A 20,793-nucleotide genomic window follows, 5' to 3' on the forward strand; every position below is an offset into this window, starting at 1 on the left:
ATGAGGCGAGAGAAGAGATTGCTGAGCCTCTGGCTAGGATCTTTATGTCCTCGTTGTCCACGAGAATGGTACCGGAGGATTGGAGGGAGGCGAATGTTGTCCCCTTGTTCAAAAAAGGTAGTAGGGATAGTCCGGGTAATTATAGACCAGTGAGCCTTACGTCTGTGGTGGGAAAGCTGTTGGAAAAGGTTCTTAGAGATAGGATCTGTGGGCACTTAGAGAATCATGGTCTGATCAGGGACAGTCAGCATGGCTTTGTGAAGGGCAGATCATGTCTAAGAAGCCTGATAGAGTTCTTTGAGGAGGTGACCAGGCATATAGATGAGGGTTGTGCAGTGGAAGGTTCCACACGGTAGGCTTATTCAGAAAGTCAGAAGGTGTGGGATCCAGGGAAGTTTGGCCAGGTGGTTTCAGAATTGGCTTGCCTGCAGAAGGCAGAGGGTCGTGGTGGAGGGAGTACATTCAGATTGGAGGATTGTGACTAGTGGTGTCCCACAAGGATCTGTTCTGGGACCTCTACTTGTCGTGATTTTTATTAACAACCTGGATGTAGGGGTAGAAGGGTGGGTTGGCAAGTTTGCAGATAACACAAAGGTTGGTGGTGTTGTAGATAGTGTAGAGGATTGTCAAAGATTGCAGAGAGACATTGATAGGATGCAGAAGTGGGCTGAGAAGTGGCAGATGGAGTTCAACCCAGAGAAGTGTGAGATGGTAAACTTTGGAAGGACAAACTCCAAGTCAGAGTACAAAGTAAATGGCAGGATACTTGGTAGTGTGGAGGAGCAGAGGGATCTCGGGGTACATGTCCACAGATCCCTGAAAGTTGTCTCACAGTTGGATAGGGTAGTTAAGAAAGCTTACGGGGTGTTAGCTTTCATAAGTCGAGGGATAGAGTTTAAGAGTCGCGATGTAATGATGCAGCTCTATAAAACTCTGGTTAGGCCACACTTGGAGTACTGTGTCCAGTTCTGGTCGCCTCACTATAGGAAGGATGTGGAAGCATTGGAAAGGGTACAGAGGAGATTTACCAGGATGCTGCCTGGTTTAGAAAGTATGCATTATGATCAGAGATTAAGGGAGCTAGGGCTTTTCTCTTCGGAGAGAAAGAGGATGAGAGGAGACATGATAGAGGTGTACAAGATAATAAGAGGAATAGATAGAGTGGATAGCCAGCGCCTCTTCCCCAGGGCACCACTGCTCAATACAAGAGGACATGGCTTTAAGGTAAGGAGTGGGAAGTTCAAGGGAGATATTAGAGAAAGGTTTTTTACTCAGAGAGTGGTTGGTGCGTGGAATGCACTGCCTGAGTCAGTGGTGGAGGCAGATACACTGGTGAAGTTTAAGAGACTACTAGACAGGTATATGGAGGAATTTAAGGTGGGGGCTTATATGGGAGGCAGGGTTTGATGGTCGGCACAACATTGTGGGCCGAAGGGCCTGTACTGTGCTGTACTATTCTATGTTCTATGTTCAATGTGTGCTGGACATACACTGATACAATTTAAAATAGTCCATAGGGCTCATATGTCTGAGGCTAAATTAGCTCGTTTTTACCGACATATAAACCGTGTGTGTGACAGATGTAACTCTGAGGTGGCCTCTTTGACACATATGTTTTGGTCTTGTCCTCTCTTAGATAAATATTGGAAAGATATTTTTGATATTATTTCAGTTTTGCGTATTAATTTAAAACTTCACCCTATTACTGCCATTTTTGGATTACCAGTGACAGATGTTGGTCATTTATCCGTTTCAGCTTGCTGTTTGATTGTATTTGTTACACTAATAGCTAAAAGATCCATCTTACTGAAATGGAAAGATTCTGATCCTCCTACTACCTTTCAATGGTTTTCTCCAACTATAATTATGTTTAAACCTGGAAAGAATTAGGTGTGGTATGGTTGATTCTTCAGTTAAATTTGAAGAAACCTGGAGACCATTTATTCAACATTTCCATATAATGTAAGCTGTCCCTTACAGAACCCTTCTTTTAAAATAATCTTTTGTTTATCTATGGAGGAGCGGAGTTAATGACAAATAATGTTCTTACCTGAGGGAATAGGACAACCCAGTTTTTGTTTCTTTTTAGTTTAGGGGGTTCTTTATAAAACTTTTTTCATGTTCAATTACTCAGAGATTGGAAGGCTTGAACTATATATTTTACTCGAATTATGTTTGTATATGTTAACCATTATCAATGTTACACCAATCTCTTTGTATCATTAGTATTGTTATGTATATTAATCCGAAATTTAATAAAAAGATTGAAAAAGAAAGTAACATTATTAAGCAGTTTTAGGTGGCCAGAAACTCAGCTCAAGGTCAAATACAACATTAAGTTTCAGAATAGTTTGTTTCTGCTTTAGCATTGACAGAAAAATCAGATATAATTTTGAGAGATAGATTAAGGTAGAGAGGGGATAGAGGGAGAAATTAGGGGTCAGGTTAAAGTTCACAGATGAGGATGAGGGGAGTTACAAATCAGGGGTAGTAAATGAACTCTGATTTAAGGCCAGCAGTTTGATTCTGTGGTCGAACATCGGCAATCCCTGAAGCTATACTACAGCTGCTGAGGAGACCAGCAATCTCCAGTTTGCAGACTGTTCTCAGATCTTGATAGTCCATATGGGCAGCGAGTCCTGGGTGTGAATGGGAGTCACAAGAGTCAGTAACATTCCAGCCTCCTCACCCAGTCACTGTAGTTGGATATCCTTGCAAGTAAAGAAGTTGAGACCTGAAAGTCAAACCTATTGAAGACTGGAGGGCAAAACCAAAGGTTAAAGTTCAAGGGTCAAAACTGATGGTAGAAGCTGAGAATCATGAGCGCCTGGTTCACCAGAGTAGGAGGTCCATAAAAGTCTGCAGTTGAGTCCCCAAGGTCAAATCTGCATTCGGCGTCCTGGGCTGAAGTCCAAAGTTGGAATACCAGTATCTGTGAGTCTTAAAATCTGGGAACAAGGAACGTAGGCTCAGAGGAAGCATGTCCTGGGGTTGAAGGCCTATGTCGGTAAGTGGGTGGGTAGGGAGGAATGGGAATCTGGCTGTTGGTGTCTGGGTTCAGTTTTGTTCCTTGTGTTGCTCTGTGGAACAGTGTGGGTACACTATGATGGCACCAGAATGTGTGGCAACACCAGCGGTATTCCCCCAGCATATTCTTGGGTATGCTGATTGTTAATGCAAGCGATGCATTTCACTGCATGTCTCAATGTATATACTTGTAATAAATCTGAATCTAACGTCAGTAGAATGTTTTTCACTAAGCACCAATTAATGTATTGTTACAACCCCAAAAGGCTAATACAATTGCTTATTAAATAAGAAATGTTTAGAGATAATAGGTAGAAAGTGATAGAGAAGTTCAGTCAGTATTGTGCTTGGTACAAGATTTTTGTTTATATTGTTCTTTTTACATTGTTATTACATTGCAATGGTTCAGTGGGTTAATGGCACATTACTCCAATACATACGTCGCAATTCACACAACAATATCATGTGCAAACACTGATACAGCTTGTGTAAATAGCAGGCTAAAAATAATGTACTTCATCTCCACACAAGTCCAGGAAATGGTTCACATTTGGCAGGAACTTTAAAGATACTATAAGTTTTTATAAAATTCATCTCCCTCCCATAAGGTGATGCATTAACTAATGAATTTTAGTATGGCTTTTCATTTTGAGATTACACCAAAATTTTATTGCAATGTTGGCTAAAGAGGGTGGATGTGAAATGCACGGAAAATATACTATACAGGATTAAAATGATAAACTTGGATTAGTATGATACACCAGTGACTCAGCAAAGGCAAGTTTAAAACTAAAGGCCTCAATTAAAGTACCAGTGATCATTTCTACATCATGGGCAGTGTAGCCGTTTGTTCATTACTTTACAGAGCCAGAGACCACCAACTGGGGTTCAATTCCCACTGCTGACTGTAAGGAGTTTCTCTCTGTGATAGTGTGGGTTTCTTCCTGATGATCAGATTTCCCCCAACATCCCAAAGTAGTACCGGGTTGTGACTGTGCTATGAAGCGTGGCGATACTTGTAGGCTGTCGCCAGCAGAATCTTCAGATTGTGGTGGTCATTGATGCAAATGAAGCATTTCACTACGTTTCAATGCTTGTTCTTCTGGCAAGATGGTGCCAGCGACCAATGGCGACCTCTTGCAGACAGCTTACAAAACTACTGCATATTTTTTTTTTCTCCTTTTTCTAAATGTACTTCTTCTTCTTTTTAACTGGGTTCCTGTAATTTCCCTCCGACTATTTTTGGGCCAACTGAACAATCAGGCGCTTCTGCGATCACCCGGGGAATTCAGCATGGGGCGCACCTATGGCCGTTACTGGGGGGGGGTAACACTGCATTGATTCCTAATGGTGAAATACAAACCTGTGGCTCTATTATTTCATGACAATTAAAGCGTCAAACAAAATTAAAATCGATGAGGATGAGCACGGAAAATGACTGTGTGTTCAGTGCTATCTGTCAGCGTTTGACCCATCTCTCTTACGCTGCTGCCAGCAGAAGGTGCAAGAGTCTTGGGTCCAACGTTGCCTCTAATTTGTAATGACCAATGTGCACATAAATCTTGTGATGTGCAATTTTTTTTGCCCAGCGACAACAACATGTGTGCACTGAATAATTTCTTCAATAAAAACGGTACAAATAAGCTTGTTCTAAAATTTGCAGACAAATCATTGCAAACTCCAAGTTGACAACACCATCTGCATCAGATACTGGAAAAGGAAATGTGATTGTGTATGATCATGAAATATAATTAACATGCCAACAAGGTAGAGGGTGACTACCTTTTGTGTGCAGTTTAAATTCCTTTGTGTGCTGATAGCAAAAGCACACACCTTAGAGGGAACATTGCTCTTGCAACATCTTGAGGTTCATTGTCTACCTCTACTGCACTCTCTCTCTAGCTCCTACACTTTATTCTGCATTCTGTTTTCTTTTACCATGTTCTAGCTGGTTCCTCCATCACTTCCATCAGTTTGAGTGTGTTCCTCAAGATTTGCAGAATCTCTCATGTTGGTAAATTGGTTTATCATTGTCACATGTACCGAGGTACAGTGAGAAACTTATACACAAGAGGTTTTGCAGATGCTGGAAATCCAAAGCAACACGCACAGAATGCTGGAGAAATTCAGTAGGTCACTCAGCGTCTATGGAAATGAACGAACAGTTGATTCGGACTGGAAAAGGCGGCTCAAGAAGCCAAAATGATGGCTTCTCTCCCCCTTCCTTTCCAGTCCTAACTTAGTGGAAAACTTCAGCATGTCACCCATACAGATCAGATACAACAGTGTATTGAGTATGATCATGAAATATAATTAACATGCCAACAAGGTAGAGGGTGACTACCTTTTGTGTGCAGTTTAAAACATGGTAGAACAGCAACAGAATGCAGAATAAAGGTAACAGCTACAGAGAGAGTGCAGTAAAGGTAGACAATGAACTGCACGATGATCCAAGAGCAATATTCCCGCTAAAGGTGTGTGCGTGTGCACGCGGGCACATCTTTTGCTACTAGCACACAAAAGAAAAAAGGTTGTCACCCTCTACTTTGTTGGAATGTATATTTCACACTGCAAGGTTTGATCGCCTCAATAGATTATGGCTGTGGGCTCACTTTCAGCTGCGGTCCGCAATGCTGAATGCATTTTACTAGTTACATGATTTGATCGAGGTCTGCAATCTTCACCACAGTGGTAAACTGACTGACTTGGCAGCTGTGGCCGTGGGGATCGGCTCTTGGACTGGCTTTACCTGCCTCAGCAACTCATGGCTGTGCCATCACTTTTGGGGACTTACAGCCTGATCGTCAATGTTTTCTGTATTATTTGTTTGCTTTGTGCTGTTTGCTCAATTTTTTTTGCACACCTGAGAGAGGAGAAGACACTGGAGAGTAGCCACATTTTATATTTATATATATATATACACACACATACACACACACATATACATACATATACACACACACACTTTTTTTGTGTGACTGTATGTTTGCTTGCTATCTTGAATGTGCTGTGCTGCAGATTGTCCTGCATGTCTTACACCTTGGCCCCAGAGGAACTCTTTAGTTCGGCTGTAATAATGTATGATTGAATGGTAGTTGAACTTGAACTTGAAGACTTGGTATGACTCTATCAAATTTTTGCAGATGTACCCTGAACACTGGTGAGAATTTTGATTCGTTGAATCGCAGCCTGTCATGGAGCGTCCCGTGCCATGCACAGCTGTGATGGCCAATTTATGGAGTATATTTAAAGCTGAGGTTGATAGGTCTTGGCTAGCCAGGACATCAAAGGTTACAGGGAGAAGGCAGGAGAATTGGATTGAGAGTGTTAATAGATCAGCCATCATGGAATGACGAAGCAGACCTCAATGAGCCAAATGGCCTAATCTGCTCATATGTCTTTTGGTTTTATGAGTTTAATCAGCCTGCACTGGTCTGTAAAGAGCCGCATGGCATAATCTCACCTTCTAGTACAATGTCTACTGTACCAGAAATCACAATTTTTCAAGAATTTTAAGTGGAGAGATGCAAGAGGCTGCAGATGCCAGAATCTGGAGCAATAAAAAAGCAAACTGCTAGAGGAACTCAGAAAGTCAGGCAACATCAATGGAGGCAAAGAGACATTCAACGTTTTGGATCGAGATTCTGCATCAGGAGTGACGAAGGACCTCAACTCGAAACAATGAATATCAACTGGCCTCCACAGATTGCAATTCCAAATTCCTCCTCCATTCCCCCCAACAGATGTTGCTCAACCCATTGGGTTACTCCAGTATATGGATCATTGTCTCTCATACTCCAGCATCTTAAATGTTGTGAGGCCTTCTGGCTTCATCATCCTTTCCGGTAGTGAGTTCCACATCTTCTGTCATGCTCCAGTAGAAATATTGTTCCTTCTTTTCCTTCCAAAATTACATTAAAATTGATTTCTCACCTGCCTATCAAGGAACACATTCTTCCTCTTCACCCGTTTCTGGCCCCTCATAACTTAAGTGCTTCTCAGCCTCCATGACTTCATAGAATCAACCCTAGCTTATCCAATCTTTCATCATTCTCAAAATTGCTCAGTCCTGACAACATCTTACATTTGCTCTGCATATTCTTCAGTGTAACCGGAGCTTTTCTGTAATGAGAGAAGAGTTCACCTACACTCCTGCATTCAAGGGCATGTACACATCAGTTTCCTTTGAGTATTATTCCTAAATGTACCAACATACCCTTCCCTGGATTAAATTTCATTTGACATTTTTGGATTCAACTCAACCAGACCATCTAGTCACAAACACAAGAGATTCTCCAGATGCCAGAAATCCAGAGCAACACTGGCTCACCATTCCAGCTCCTTTACCCCTTCTCACCTGCCTATCACCACCCCTCTTCCTTCCCTTTCTCCTATGGTCCACTCTCCTCTCCTACCAGATTCCACCTTCTTCAGTCATTTATCTCTTCCATTTATCATCTTCCAGATTCTCATATCATTTCCACTTGCCCACCCACCCACTTTTACCCTCACCTGGTCTCATCTATCACCTGTCAACTTGCACTCCTCTTCCTCCTCCTCCTCCCCCCACCTTCTCATTCTGGCTTCATCTCCCTTCCATACCAGTCCTGATGAATTGAACTGAATTGACTTTCTTACACCCTTCACATACGTGAGCAGTAAAAATCTTTATGTTACATCTCTGTCTAAATGTGCAATGTGCAATTTATAGACAGTATATACAACAGGACAGTCAGTATAGCATAGAAATACAATTGTATCAGCGTGAATTAAGCAGTCTGATGGCCTGGTAGATTAACTGCCCTGGAGCTTGCTGGTCCTGGCTTTTATGATGCAATAACATTTCCCAGATGGTTGCAGCCGGAACAGTTTATGGTTGAGGTGACTCCGGTCTCCAATAATCGCTTTTTACACACCTGTCTCTGTAAATGTCCTGAATAGTAGGAAGTTTACACCTACAGATGCACTGGGCTGTCTGCACCACTCTTTGCAGAGTCCTGCGATTGAGGGGAGTACAGTTCCCATACCAGGCAGTGATGCAGCCAGTCAGGATGCTCTCAATTGTGCCCCTGTAGAAAGCTCTTAGGATTTGAAAGCCCATACCAAGCTTCTTCGACCGTCTGAGGTGAAAAAGGCGACGTTGTGCCTTTTTCACTACACAGCCGATAAGTACAGACCATGTGAGATGCTCGGTGATATGTATGCCGAGGAACTTGAAGCCATTTACCCTCACCCCAGATCCATTGATGTCGATAGGGGTGAGCCCGTCTCCATTCCTCCTGCAGTCCACAACCAGCTCCTTTGTTTTTGCGACATTGAGGGAGAGGCTGTTTTCTTGACATCACTGTGTCAGGGTGATGACATCTTCTCTCTAGGCTGCCTTGTTATTATTTAAGATAAGGCCAATCAATGTAGTATTGTTAGCAAATTTAATTAGCAGATTGGAGCTGTGGGTGGCAACAGTCATGGGTGAAAGGTCTTGGCCAAAAATTTGGCCTCTGTATATGGGGCCAATACTGACAATACTGAGTTTTTGATCACTTTAACAAGTACATTTGTTTTATATTATCTCGAACTATATAAATTGGAGAACATAAATTTCAGGCTAACCTTGTTATTGAAATGTAAATCACTTTACCATAGTTTTCCAGCCATTCTTTATCAAACAGATTGTCACGTGTAGGAATACAAAGGAATCAGCTGGCTTGGATAAACTAAAAGAACTTCTAGGGTGCAAACACGAGGAAATCTGCAGATGCTGGAATTTCAAGCAACACACATAAAAGTTGCTGGTGAACGCAGCAGGCCAGGCAGCATCTCCAGGAAGAGGTACAGTCGATGTCTTGGCCCGAAACATCGACTGTACCTCTTCCTAGAGAACTTCTAGGGTGAATGATTTCACACTGTCTGATTTGATCCTTCTCCCAGACAACAGGGATGAAAATCAAATCCCATCAAACCAGTTTCGCAATACCCAAGTTAATTGTTTTACAAGTAAGAACACCTACCTTTTCATTGGCCAGGAAGACAATGATATTGCCCTCTTCTCCCTTCTTGTGGATATCCAGTACCGTTTGTGAAGCAGCTGAGACACAGTCCTTGAACTGTCCATCTCTGTATATAACATCCACGGGAAACAAATTTTCTGCGACATCCTCCACTTTAACAAAAGGCGCACCAGGATAGTAACTTCCCAGCCTATCTACCAGGTATGGTGCTGTGATGATGACAACCTTCAGCTCTGGCCTCTGCTTTGGCAAGTCTTTCAATAAACCAAGGAGCACGTCAGTTGCTACGGTTCGTTCATGGGCTTCATCAATAATTATAACTCCATAGTGATGCAACAAGGGATCAGACATCATTTCACAGAGCAATATATCATCTGTACAGTACCTAATTGAAAAGATAAAGGCCTTGTTTTTATAACACATCCCATGCTGAATACATCATAACTTATCGCAGTATTCTAACATAGAGGTCAGAATCAGATTTATTATAAGACTGTAAGACATATTATCACTGACACAGGTCGTGAAATATGGGAAAAAAATTTAAAAATATATAAGTTACAGCTATACAGGACCCTGGTCAGACCCCACTTGAAGTACTATGCCTAGTTCCGGTCACCTCACTACAGGAAGGATGTGGAAACTATAGAAAGGGTGCAGAGGAGATTTACAAGGATATTACCTGGATTGGGGAGCATGCCTTATGAAAGCAGGTTGAGTGAACTCAGCCTTTTCTCCTTGGAACAACGGAAGATGAGAGGTGACCTGATAGAGGTGTATGAGACGATGAGAAGCATTGATCGTGTGGATATTCAGAGGCACAGGAAGAGCTTCTTCCTTGAGGCTGTGACCCTGCTGAACCTCACATCACAGCGCTAAGCAGTATTGCACCCATATTGTACTGTCTCAGTACTTTTATATTTGTGTGCTGTAGCACTTACTTTTTATTCACTGTTATTTTGTAAATAACACTATTCTTTGCATTTCTGGTCAGATGTTAACTGTATTTCATTGGCTTTGTATGTGTAATTGGCACAATGACAATAAAGTTGAATCTAATCTAATCTAATCTAAATCTTTTTCCCCAGGGCTGAAATGGCTAACATGAGAGGGCACAGTTTCAAGGTGCTTGAAAGTAGGTACAGAAGAGATGTCGGGTAAGTTTTACTTAAAAACGCTGAGTGTGGTGAGTGTGTGTAATAGGCTGCCGGCCACGGTGGAGGAGACGGATATGATAGGGTCTTTTAAGAGATTCCTCGATAGGTACACGGAGCTTAGAAAATTAGAGGGCTATGGGTAACCCTAGGTAATTTCTAAAGTACGTACATGTTTGGCACAGCATTGTGGGCTGAAGGGCCTGTATTGTGCTGTAGGTTTTCTATGTTTCTATAGATACAGATGTGGCAATCTCGAATGACAGTAACATCAGGAAGGAAGAATACGAGAAACTTGAGAAATGAAAGAGCAGATCGAAAGGATGTGGAAGGTTAAAGCCAGAGTAATTCCAGTGGTGATAAGAGCACTTGGAGCTGTGACACTTGGACTGAGAGAGTGGCTCTAACAAATCCCAGGAACATCAACTGAGATCTCGGTCCAGAAGAACAGCAAGGATACCGCACTGAAACCTCAAGCTCCCAGGCCTCTGGTAGAGGACCCGTGATTGAAGAAAAAGTACACATACACACCACCCATAAGGGGTGAGACCACACACAGGGCACGTGTGAAAAATTTCATAAACTAGAATAAAAACATCCTACAAGTCTGGGGATGCTGCAAAACAATAATGAAGTGCTGAGTTAATAAATACAAGAGATTCTGCAGATGCTGGAAATCCATAGCATCACAAAGTGCTGGAGGAACGCATCATCTATGGAGAGGAATAAACAGTCGACATTTTGGGCTGAGAACCTTCATCAGGACTGGAAAGGAAGGGAGAAGAAGCTAGAACCAGGAGGGAGGGAGGGGAAGGAGTACAATCAGGCAGTGATGGGTGCAGGTATAAAATGGGTGGGTCAGGAAGGAGATGGGTGGTGATAGGTGAAAGAGGTGTAGGGCTGAAGAAGGAATCTGACAGGACCAGGACAGTGAACCATGGGAGAAAAGGAAGGAGGCCACAGCTTTTATTGCTTCATCAAAAATCTGGTCACAATTAAAAACCTATGCTCACAATTAAAATTATGCAATATTCAATTTGGTGACTAATGATGCTACCCAAGCGAGTCCAAAGTAAGTAGGGGACAACAACATTTAGGATCAAGCTGACTGTTGGAAGATACTTCGGTCAGCTCCAAAATAATCAAAGTTATATCACTACTTCCAACAATCTAGACCAAGCTGCTGTGTCTCTTTATTAATATTGGGAAGAGATGCCTACAAAAATTTAAAAAAACTGAATTAACAGCATCAATGACTACAATGATTGACAAGACCAATAACTTTGCCTAGAATGGTCATTAACAACAACACAAACAAATTCTTAAACAAGAGAAAATCTGCAGATGCTGGAAATCAGACCAACACACACAAACTGCTAGAGGAACTCATGGAGAGAAATAAACAGACAATGTTTCAGGCAGAGATCCTTCATCGGGACTAGAGAGGAAGGGGGAAGATGCCAGAATAAGGTGGGGGGGGGGGAAGAGGGAAGGAGTACAAGCCAGCAAGTGATAGGTGAAGCCAGGTTGGGGATAGGGACGGATGAAGTGAGAAGCTGGGAAGTGACAGGTGGAAAAGGTAAAGGGCTGAAGATGGAGGAACCTAGTAGGAGAGGAGAGTGAACCATGTGAGATAGGGAAGAAGGAGAGGGACCAGAGGTATTGGGAAGGCAAAGAGAAGAGAATGGGTAAGAAGGGAGCCAGAATGGGGAATGGAAACGAGAAGGGAGAGGGTAAAAATTACTGGAAGATAAAAACATTGATGCTCATTTCATCATGTTGGTGTTGCTCTTCCAACCTGAGAGTGGCCTTTATCATGGCAGCAGAAAAGACTATAGACCAAAACGTCAGAATGGGAAAGAAAAGGAGAATTAAAATGGAGGCCACCAGAAAAACCCAACTCTTGTCAGGACGGAGCAAAGATATACAACAAAGCGGTTCCCAATCCAAGTGAGGTCTCGTCTATATGGAGGAAACCTCACGGGAGTACTGGATACAGTAGACCATCCGAGGTTTCACAGGTGAAGCGTCGCCTCACCTGGAAGGACTGTTTGGGGCACTGAATGATGGTAAGGGAGGAGCTGCAAGGGCAGGTATTGCACTAGTCTTGTTTCCAGAGGTAAGTGCCAAAAGGGAGATCAGTGGGGAAGGTTTAAGTGGTCAAGGGGCTCACTTTATCAGGGACTATATCAGGAATATAACTCATGTAACTCAGAACAGACAACATTTTCTTTTAATGTCAGCCAGAAAGATAGCTTGATATCGAAAAGCTTGGAATCTCGGTTAAGGCTAGACAAGTAAAAATTTGTACAATTTTATTTAAGGCATCGTAAGCATTTCTTGAAATGAAAAGTAAGTTGTAAAATTGAGAAGAGAATGGAAGGACCAAAAGAATTAATGGATAAGATTCCTCAAAATCTTTTTCTACCTCTATGCTGCTCTGTCCTCTCCTACTTGATTTAGTTTGAGTCAGGTGCAGTGCTTGAATGTAAATTCAGTTGCATGAAAGGAAACAGTAAAGAAACAGCTGAATCAATAAATACACATAATAAATAAACTATATATTAGCCATAAAATACAATATTCAAAGTAAATTTATTATAAAACTATGCATATATCGCAGTATATTACTTTGGGATCCATTCTCTTGCAGGCATTCACAGTAGAACAAAGAAATACAGGAGAATCAGTGAAAAACTGCACACAAAGACTGACAAGCAACCAATGCACAACAGAAGACAAACAACTGGACAGGGACCGAATACTGAGAACATGAGTTGTAGAATACTTGAAAATATCCTGGTTCAGGAGCCTGATGGTTGAAGGATAATAACTATTCCTGAACTTTAATAACTCTCACCAACTTCATTACCAAATGGCACAATTGTGAAATTGTATACTCTCTTCTTTTCATCTATCTCTCTGAATTAAAACAAAAGATTTTGCCATCAAAAGAAGAGGACAAATTGACTAAAATCACCTGAGCAAAAAAAAACCTTATAGCATCACAGACTTCCAGCAAGAAGTCAAGTAAAATTAATTCAGAGCACCGTACAGAAGGAGGGTGTGTATGGCACAGACTGTAAACATTAATCTTTACAGACAAAGTAATTTCACAATTGATTACTTGATCTTAGCATATTAAAAAAAGGAACCGAGAACAATAAACATTCAGAGAACATTATTTTGTTGGTACATAATAAATTTGAGGCTGATATTTTGCACTGAGATTTCAGAAAGGTTTGCATCATTCAAGTGCAAAGGTTAACCTTACACAGCCTGGTCTTATTAATAATTAGACTTGAAACCTCATGACTATCAAAACACCGATTACCTCATCTGAGAGAACAATGTTAAACAGTCTCAGTTTTGCTTTTGTCTTAAGTAAACCTTAAAGGAGAGTATGATAATTGCAATGAAATATAGTACTGTGCAAAATTACTATAAATATATCTAGGGTGCCTAAGAATTTTGCACAGTATTTGTGAACATGGAGTGGAGAACAAGTTTGTAAATCTGGCGGGAGCAAAGGACATTGGAATTGATGAGGGTGGAGTGCCGCGGGAGGGGTATGTAACAGGTAGTAAAGAAGGATTGCCAGGGGCAGGGAACTGGCATGGGTGCAGACTCACCCTGTCCTGAGACACAAGGAAACGTCATTTGATCCCAAACAGTTGATTTAATGATCATTACACTCTGTGTCTCTGATGCTTCCAACTCCCTCCTGTCTTCCTTCCCCTCTTCCTGACCATGATTCCCCTCTCCCTGCCCCTTTTCCACTCTCAGACCAGAATAGAGACCCATATCAGAATCAGGTTTATCACCACTCACACACGTCATGAAATTTATTTTTCTTTTGGCTGAAGCAGTACAGTGCAATACATAAATTTGCTACAGTATTGTGCAAAAGTCTGAGACACCCTGGCTATGTACATGTGCCCAAGAGTTTTGCATAGTAGTGTAGATAGTAAAATAAAGTAAATCACTGATGCATAAATATATTGGCTATAAATGCACTTTGTCACAATTCCTGAACAAAAAAGATTTTCTTTTGTTGTTATTAAGAGATACAGCACAGTAACAGGCCCATCGGGCCCAATGAGCCTGCACCATCCAACTACACCCATGTCACCAATTAACCTACTAACCCGTATGTCTTCAGAATGTGGAAGCACCTGAAGGAAATCCAAGCAGTCATGGGGAGAACGCACGAACTCCTTGCAGACAGAGGCAGAGTTGAGCACAGGTCGCTGGTGCTGTAATAGCATTACCGCTATAATAGGGTGCTTTCTCAATTAAGGGAGTGCTTTGGCAGCTGGGGAAATTAAAGAAGGGCACCAGCAAATGAGGTAAGTTACAGGAGTACACCAGCAAATGGTGGGAGGGATTAAAGACTGATTTATACTTCTGCGTAGTAGCCTACGCAAGTGGCCTACACTGTTGTGAGCATTTATACTTGTGCGTTGGTGTGTCTGCGTTGCTCTGCAATTCACTGCCAAAACGCTAGTTGGTGGTGGGGTTTCTATGCCACTGTCTTGAGTTTCTTCGTGTTGAAACAACAAGAAGAAACTCATACTTCAAACAATATCGACTGAATCTGAAGGAGGGTGAATTTTCTGTGCTTGTTTGGCCACTGAGAGACATGGACGAGAAAATGCATTTCAAATATTTTCAGATGTCGGCAGGTAGATTTGACGATTTGGTTCATCATCTCCAACCATTTATTTCGCATCAGTGTAAGCACAGTATGCTCAGAGACTGGCAATCACCATTCGAGTTTTAGCTTCAGGTGGAAGTCAACAGGCTGTAGCAGCTAGCTACAAACTGGTGTCAAGCACAGGGTCCCCCATAATTTCGGAGGTCTGTAAGGCTTTAGGGAAAGCATTGCAGCCAGAGTTCCTTCCCTGCCCTTCAGTCGCCCAATGGGAAGCTATTGCAGCGTAGGAGGAAATGCGATGCTACCAAGCGGACCAATCCCAGTTGTTGCGGTCTGCGTCGCCGCGACGTGTAGTTACATTTTTGGGAAGGTGCACGTCAGGCTACAGCATAGGATACACGGCTACGCCGTACCTACAGCGTAGATTTGACGCAGAAGTATAAATTGGTCTTTAGAAGTCTACATTTCTAATTTAGAAGAAATTAGGGGAAGTCACCAAGAAATAGGAGAACATGGATTGTTAAATTATCATAATTACAATTGTCTCCGATGAACTGCTACACCATCCTGACAATAACGTAGCAACCAATGCCTCTGCTTCTTCAGCAGGCCGAAGAGAGCTAGTCTACGCACAGCAATACTTATTACCTTCTCCAAGTGCACAATGGAGAGCTTCCAAACATGTGGCATCACTGTGCGGTATGAAACTGCACTGCAGTGGACAGGAGGGATCTTCAACAGGTAGTTAAAACTGCCCAATACATCACCAGCACCAGCCTAGCTGTCATCAAGGACATACATACAGAAAGGTGGCAGAAAAAAGGCAGCAATAATGTGAAGGATCCCACCCACCCCACTTGTAGACTGTTAGGCTTACTCCCATCAGGGAAGAGCCTACAGAGCATTCACGCCAATATCATTAGACTCAAAAACAGTCGTCTCCCAAGCCGTCGCCTGATCAACACGTCCACCCATTAATGCACCCACTAACTCCCACCACAACATACACATCAACAAGCATCACTTTATGCATATACAATCTACCTATACAAGTTACTTCTTCATTTTATATTTATATCTTTATTTTATTCTGTTCCTTATGCTTGTGTTTTTTATGCAGCATCAGATCCAGAGTAATGATACTTTGTTCTCCTTTACACTGGCGAATAAATATATGGATTATAATTGCACTTTGCTACAGTTCCTGAACAATGAATTCGGGGAGTACCTTGGCAGCTATGGGAATTACAGCAGGCACCAATAAGTGGTGGGAAGGACTTAGAGGAGAGCACTGAAGAAATTATGGGAGGTCACCACAAAATGAGGGAATATGGATTATCTAACTATCATAATTGCAAATTTTCTCATTTGAAATGCTACACTATTCCACTGACAACAACAGAACAACTTGGAGAAAGCTTAAACTGGATTAACCAGTGTGGCAGGCAAGTGATTTTCCCCGTTACTTGTATCTGTTTTAAAGGATTCAAACCCAGTTATAAAACTGATGCAGCCCATGTTAACTCCATGGAACTGAGAGTATTTGGCACTGATGGAAGAGCCATCCTGTTGATCAAACATGTGAATTTGGTGATCTGATGCCAAGAATTTGTGTCTTTGCTTGGCATCAATCACCTTATCTACCGTGGAGGTTTTGACTTCATTAGGTTCCATCAGTTTGTTTGTCATTTACATTTTGGTTATTAATTGAAGGAGGAATCTTGGACAATACACCATGAGAACTGTTTGCTCTGCTTTGAAAGTGCAATTGGATCTTAACGCCCAAAGAAGCAACAGATTAATATCTGATCTATAGGATGTCACTTCCGTCACAAAGCCAGTTAGGCTTCAGCTGATCGGTACAGAATCACATTTCCAGAGATCGCAGAATACCAATGGCTGAAATGATCCCTAATTAAATTCAATTCATTGTGTGTGTTAGAGTGAGTTTTTGGGTAGATGATACATTTACACTTAAGTGACTCTGGTCACCAATCTTCTGTTTGACAAAGTACTGTGGATTGAGTTCACAACAATGCATTTTCTAAAAGCTGTGAATATTGGGATACTAGCCAGAAGCTGCAGATGGAAGCGTGAAGTTTACAGGTAGTTTCGAAGACAGCCTTATCCATACTTTATAAATATTAATTGTCCTCTATGTTAGCACGTAAAATACAAAATAAATGTATTGTGGATTTGACTTGCACTCCTAAAGGCTGTGAGTACCAACCCAGACATGTTGGGGTCGGGAGGAAAGAATGAAGTCAGAAGGTGTGATGTTTTGTATGTAGCTTCAAAAGGAGGCATTGTCTATAACTTGGTAAGCAGCGATTGCCCTTTGTGTTTAGCATATAAATATCAAGCCCACATTGGGCTAGCAGACCTTTCTACCAAAAGAGTATGGCAAATGAAATAGAATGTTGGAAAATGCATGGTCATGCACTTTGGGAGTAGAAATAAATGTGCAGACTATTTTCTAAACAGGGAGAAAATCCAAAAATCTGAAATGTAAAGGGACTTGGGAGTCCTTGTTCAGAACACCATAAAGGTTAACATGGAGGTAGAGTCGGTGGTGAGGAAGGCAAATGCAAAGTCAGCATTCATTTCAAGAGGTCTGGCATACAAGAGAGGGATGTGAAGCTGAGGCTTTATAAGGCACTGGTGAGGCCTCACCTTGAGTATTCTGAACAGTTTTGGACTCAAGTAAGAAAAGATGTGCTGGTATTGGAGAGGGTTCAGAGGAAGTTCACAAGGATGATTCCCAGAATGAAAGACTTATCATACGAGGAATGTTTGATAGCTCTGAGTCTGTACTTACTGGATCTTAGAAGGAAGAGGAAGCATCTCATTGAAACTTATCAAATGTTGAAAGGCCTAGACAGAGTAGATGTGGAAACAATGGTTCCTATGGTAGGGATCTAGGACAAGAGAGCACAGCCTCAGGATAGAGAGGCGTCCATTTAAAACAGAGATGCGTAAAAATTTCTTTAATCAGAGGGTGGCAAATTTGTAGAATTTGTTACTATAGGCAGCTGTGGAGGCCAGGTCATTGAGTATATTTAAGGCAGAGAGTGAAAGATTCTTGATTGGACATGGCATCAAAGGTTACGGGGAGTGGGGCTCAGTGGGGGAAAAAGTGATCAGCCATGATTGAATGTTGGAGCAGACTCAATGGACCAAATGGCCTAATTCTGCTCCTATGTCTTATGAAATATCAAATTTTGAAAGCTCTAGATAGTGTGGTTCTGAAGAGGATATCTCCTATTGTGGGTGTGTCGAAGACCAGAAGACACAGCCTCAGAATATAGGGATGTCCAATTAGCCGCTGGGTGCTCTATCTGTGTAGTTCATTGACACAGATGATTGTGAAGGCCATGTCATTGAGTGTATTCAAAGAAGAGGTTAATAGATTCTTGCTTCATCGGAGCATTAAAGGTTATGGGGAGAAGGCAGGAGAATGTTGAGAGGGATAATAAATCAGCCATAATGGAATGGTGGAGCAGATTCAATGGGCCAAGTGACCTAATTCTGCTCTCATGTCTTGTGGTTTTCTGTGTCAAGTAAACTAAATAAAAGATTCTGACCTGAGAACAGTTTCGGTGGTGCAGCAGTCTTCATAAGGAACACGGTATCCAACTTCATGGCCTACATTCAAGTCCAGTTCATCTGCTACACGTTGTGCTAAACACATGGCAGACAGACTGTGAGGCTGGGTGCAGACCACCATTCCATGTTGATACTGGACCGATAGGGCATACTCAGCACACCACTGGGCAATCTAATGAGGGAAAAAAATGACAACATCAACCACATCGTATTGTTTAATTTTGTTTAACTTGCTGTTTCCACTTTAAAGCACTAACAAAAAAAAAACTTAATACTTTTTCTATAACTTGCTATGGAAAAATACTATGAACCAGATCTTACTAGTCTTGAAATATAGCTCAGATATCTATTTTAAAAAGTTAACATGTAGATTAAGGAATTATCTAGTTATCACTTCATTGGACCACTTCAGGACAGATAAGATGCGGAAGACCAAAGACAACTTGGCACCATACTGTAGAGGCAGAAATGAGGACTCAGAACCACACCTGGGGCACAATAGAGAAGACCAGATAGAAGGACAGATAGAGGTGGAAGAAAATCATTGCTGCCCTAAATGCCAACAGTGTAACATGCAGAAAGTAAGATTAAAGAATTACAAAAGTAAAGTTCAATGGTCAAAGTAAATTTATTATTGAAGAATGTATATGTCATCATATACTTCCTGAAGATTCATTTACTTGCAAGCATTCATAATAAAACAAAGAAATACAACAGAATAGTGAAAATCTATACACAAAGACTGACAAACAACCAAACTGCAAAATAAGATAAACTCTGCAAACACATCAAAACACAAATAAATAAATACACAAGTAAATAAACGATACTGAGAACACAAGTTGTAGAGTCCTTGAAAGTGAGTCAATAGGTTGTGGAATCAGTTCAGTGTTGAGGTGAGTGAAGTTATCCACACTGGTTCAGGAGCCTGATGGTTGATAGGTAATAAATAGTATGTTCACCTCTACTACAAGATGATTTAAATACATTTGGGTAAGGCTTGTTGTAATTGGAAAGCATTTTAATAAAATCACACCCTCGGTAATATATAATTTTTTCTCCATGAACTATTAAAGAAAATATAGTATCTATCCTTAGAAAGGGAGCAATGACACGTCATGATATTACTGACATGAGAGAACTAGAAGGAGAGATAGTTTAGAATAAGTCCACTTTCTCCACTTAAGGAATGGGAGATCATCCCTGTCATTTAAAAAATGGCCACAATTTTTGGGCTGCTGTGCATTCTCTATGTTCTAGAATGGCCTCAAACATTGTAACCCTAGCTGTCAGAATGAAGAGGAAAAAAAAAGGAACACATAAAAATAAAAAGCATAAAATTCTTTGTGGTACTGACAGGCAGATGTTAAAAAGGCTGCTACTAGTCCACACTGAATTTGCAATGGGTATTAATTTTCCATCCTTCTGCATTAAGTTTCTATGTATCGAGAGCATGAACCATCAGTGAAGTTTAAATTTTGGTGAACACACGGTTCCTTATGTACAACGTCCAACATAAAAGTAAATAATTCCCCTCACACTCCTGTTTCTGCGCAGGGCAACAAAAGATTTTCCAAATATATCATTATTTAGAAAGTAAATTACTTTCATATACCCTGGTTCCCAATTTCTCCTCACAAAGTAAAATTACATTTCAGAAAGTGCCAAAACTTACAAGTTGACTTTTAAATTGCTGACATCTTTTTGCCAAAAGGCAAAATATTAAAATAAATTATCCTCTTCAACCTACAAACAAGTTAAATCCAATCTTCACGCTATATTACCATGTACTGCCTCAGCACTTTCTCTCCAGAATCCCTGAAACATGACAAATAGAGATGCTGCATGAGTAATCTCAAATAATAAGGCTTTCTCCATACAATGAAAAGAAAAACAAGGAATTGGGTATCATCCAAATCAGGCATATTTAGCTTGTAGAACACAAGACAGACGCTTCAGCCCACAATGTCATGCCAATTTTTTAAACCTACTCTAAGATCAATCAACCTTCCCTCCCCTATAGCCCTTCCTTTTAATTTCATCCACATACAGCAGTGGTTCCCAACCATTTTTCTGCCATGGACCTCTACCATTAACTCCAGGTTGGGAACCCCTGACATAGACGAAATTCAGATGAAATTATCACTACTTTAAGAAAATAGGAGCAGAAAGTGGGCACTGATACTGACAATAATTTGGCACAGGCTTAGTATAACTCGTTGTAGCCTTCGCACTTTATTGTCTAACTGCACTGCACTTTCTCTATAACTGTAACAGTCTGTTCTCATTTTTACTGCATCAACATAATTATGCATGGAATGATCTAGATGTCATGTAAACA

The 20,793-nt window shown here is 41.2% G+C and overlaps 1 protein-coding gene across 3 annotated transcripts in view; it reads right to left on the reverse strand.

Annotated features, from left to right (window-relative positions):
• LOC140196856 (putative pre-mRNA-splicing factor ATP-dependent RNA helicase DHX32) overlaps positions 1-20,793 on the reverse strand; it is a 128,518-nt gene that overhangs the window by 67,160 nt on the left and 40,565 nt on the right. For all 3 annotated transcript variants that reach the window (XM_072256746.1, XM_072256744.1, XM_072256745.1), the window contains 2 exons: positions 18,431-18,624; positions 9,036-9,420 (listed from right to left, as the gene is read on the reverse strand). In XM_072256746.1, the coding sequence (XP_072112847.1) occupies positions 9,036-9,420; positions 18,431-18,624 (579 nt within the window). The remainder of the gene's footprint in view (positions 1-9,035; positions 9,421-18,430; positions 18,625-20,793) is intronic.

Source organism: Mobula birostris, chromosome 4, assembly GCF_030028105.1.
Source record: "Mobula birostris isolate sMobBir1 chromosome 4, sMobBir1.hap1, whole genome shotgun sequence".
Taxonomy (NCBI): domain Eukaryota; kingdom Metazoa; phylum Chordata; class Chondrichthyes; order Myliobatiformes; family Myliobatidae; genus Mobula; species Mobula birostris.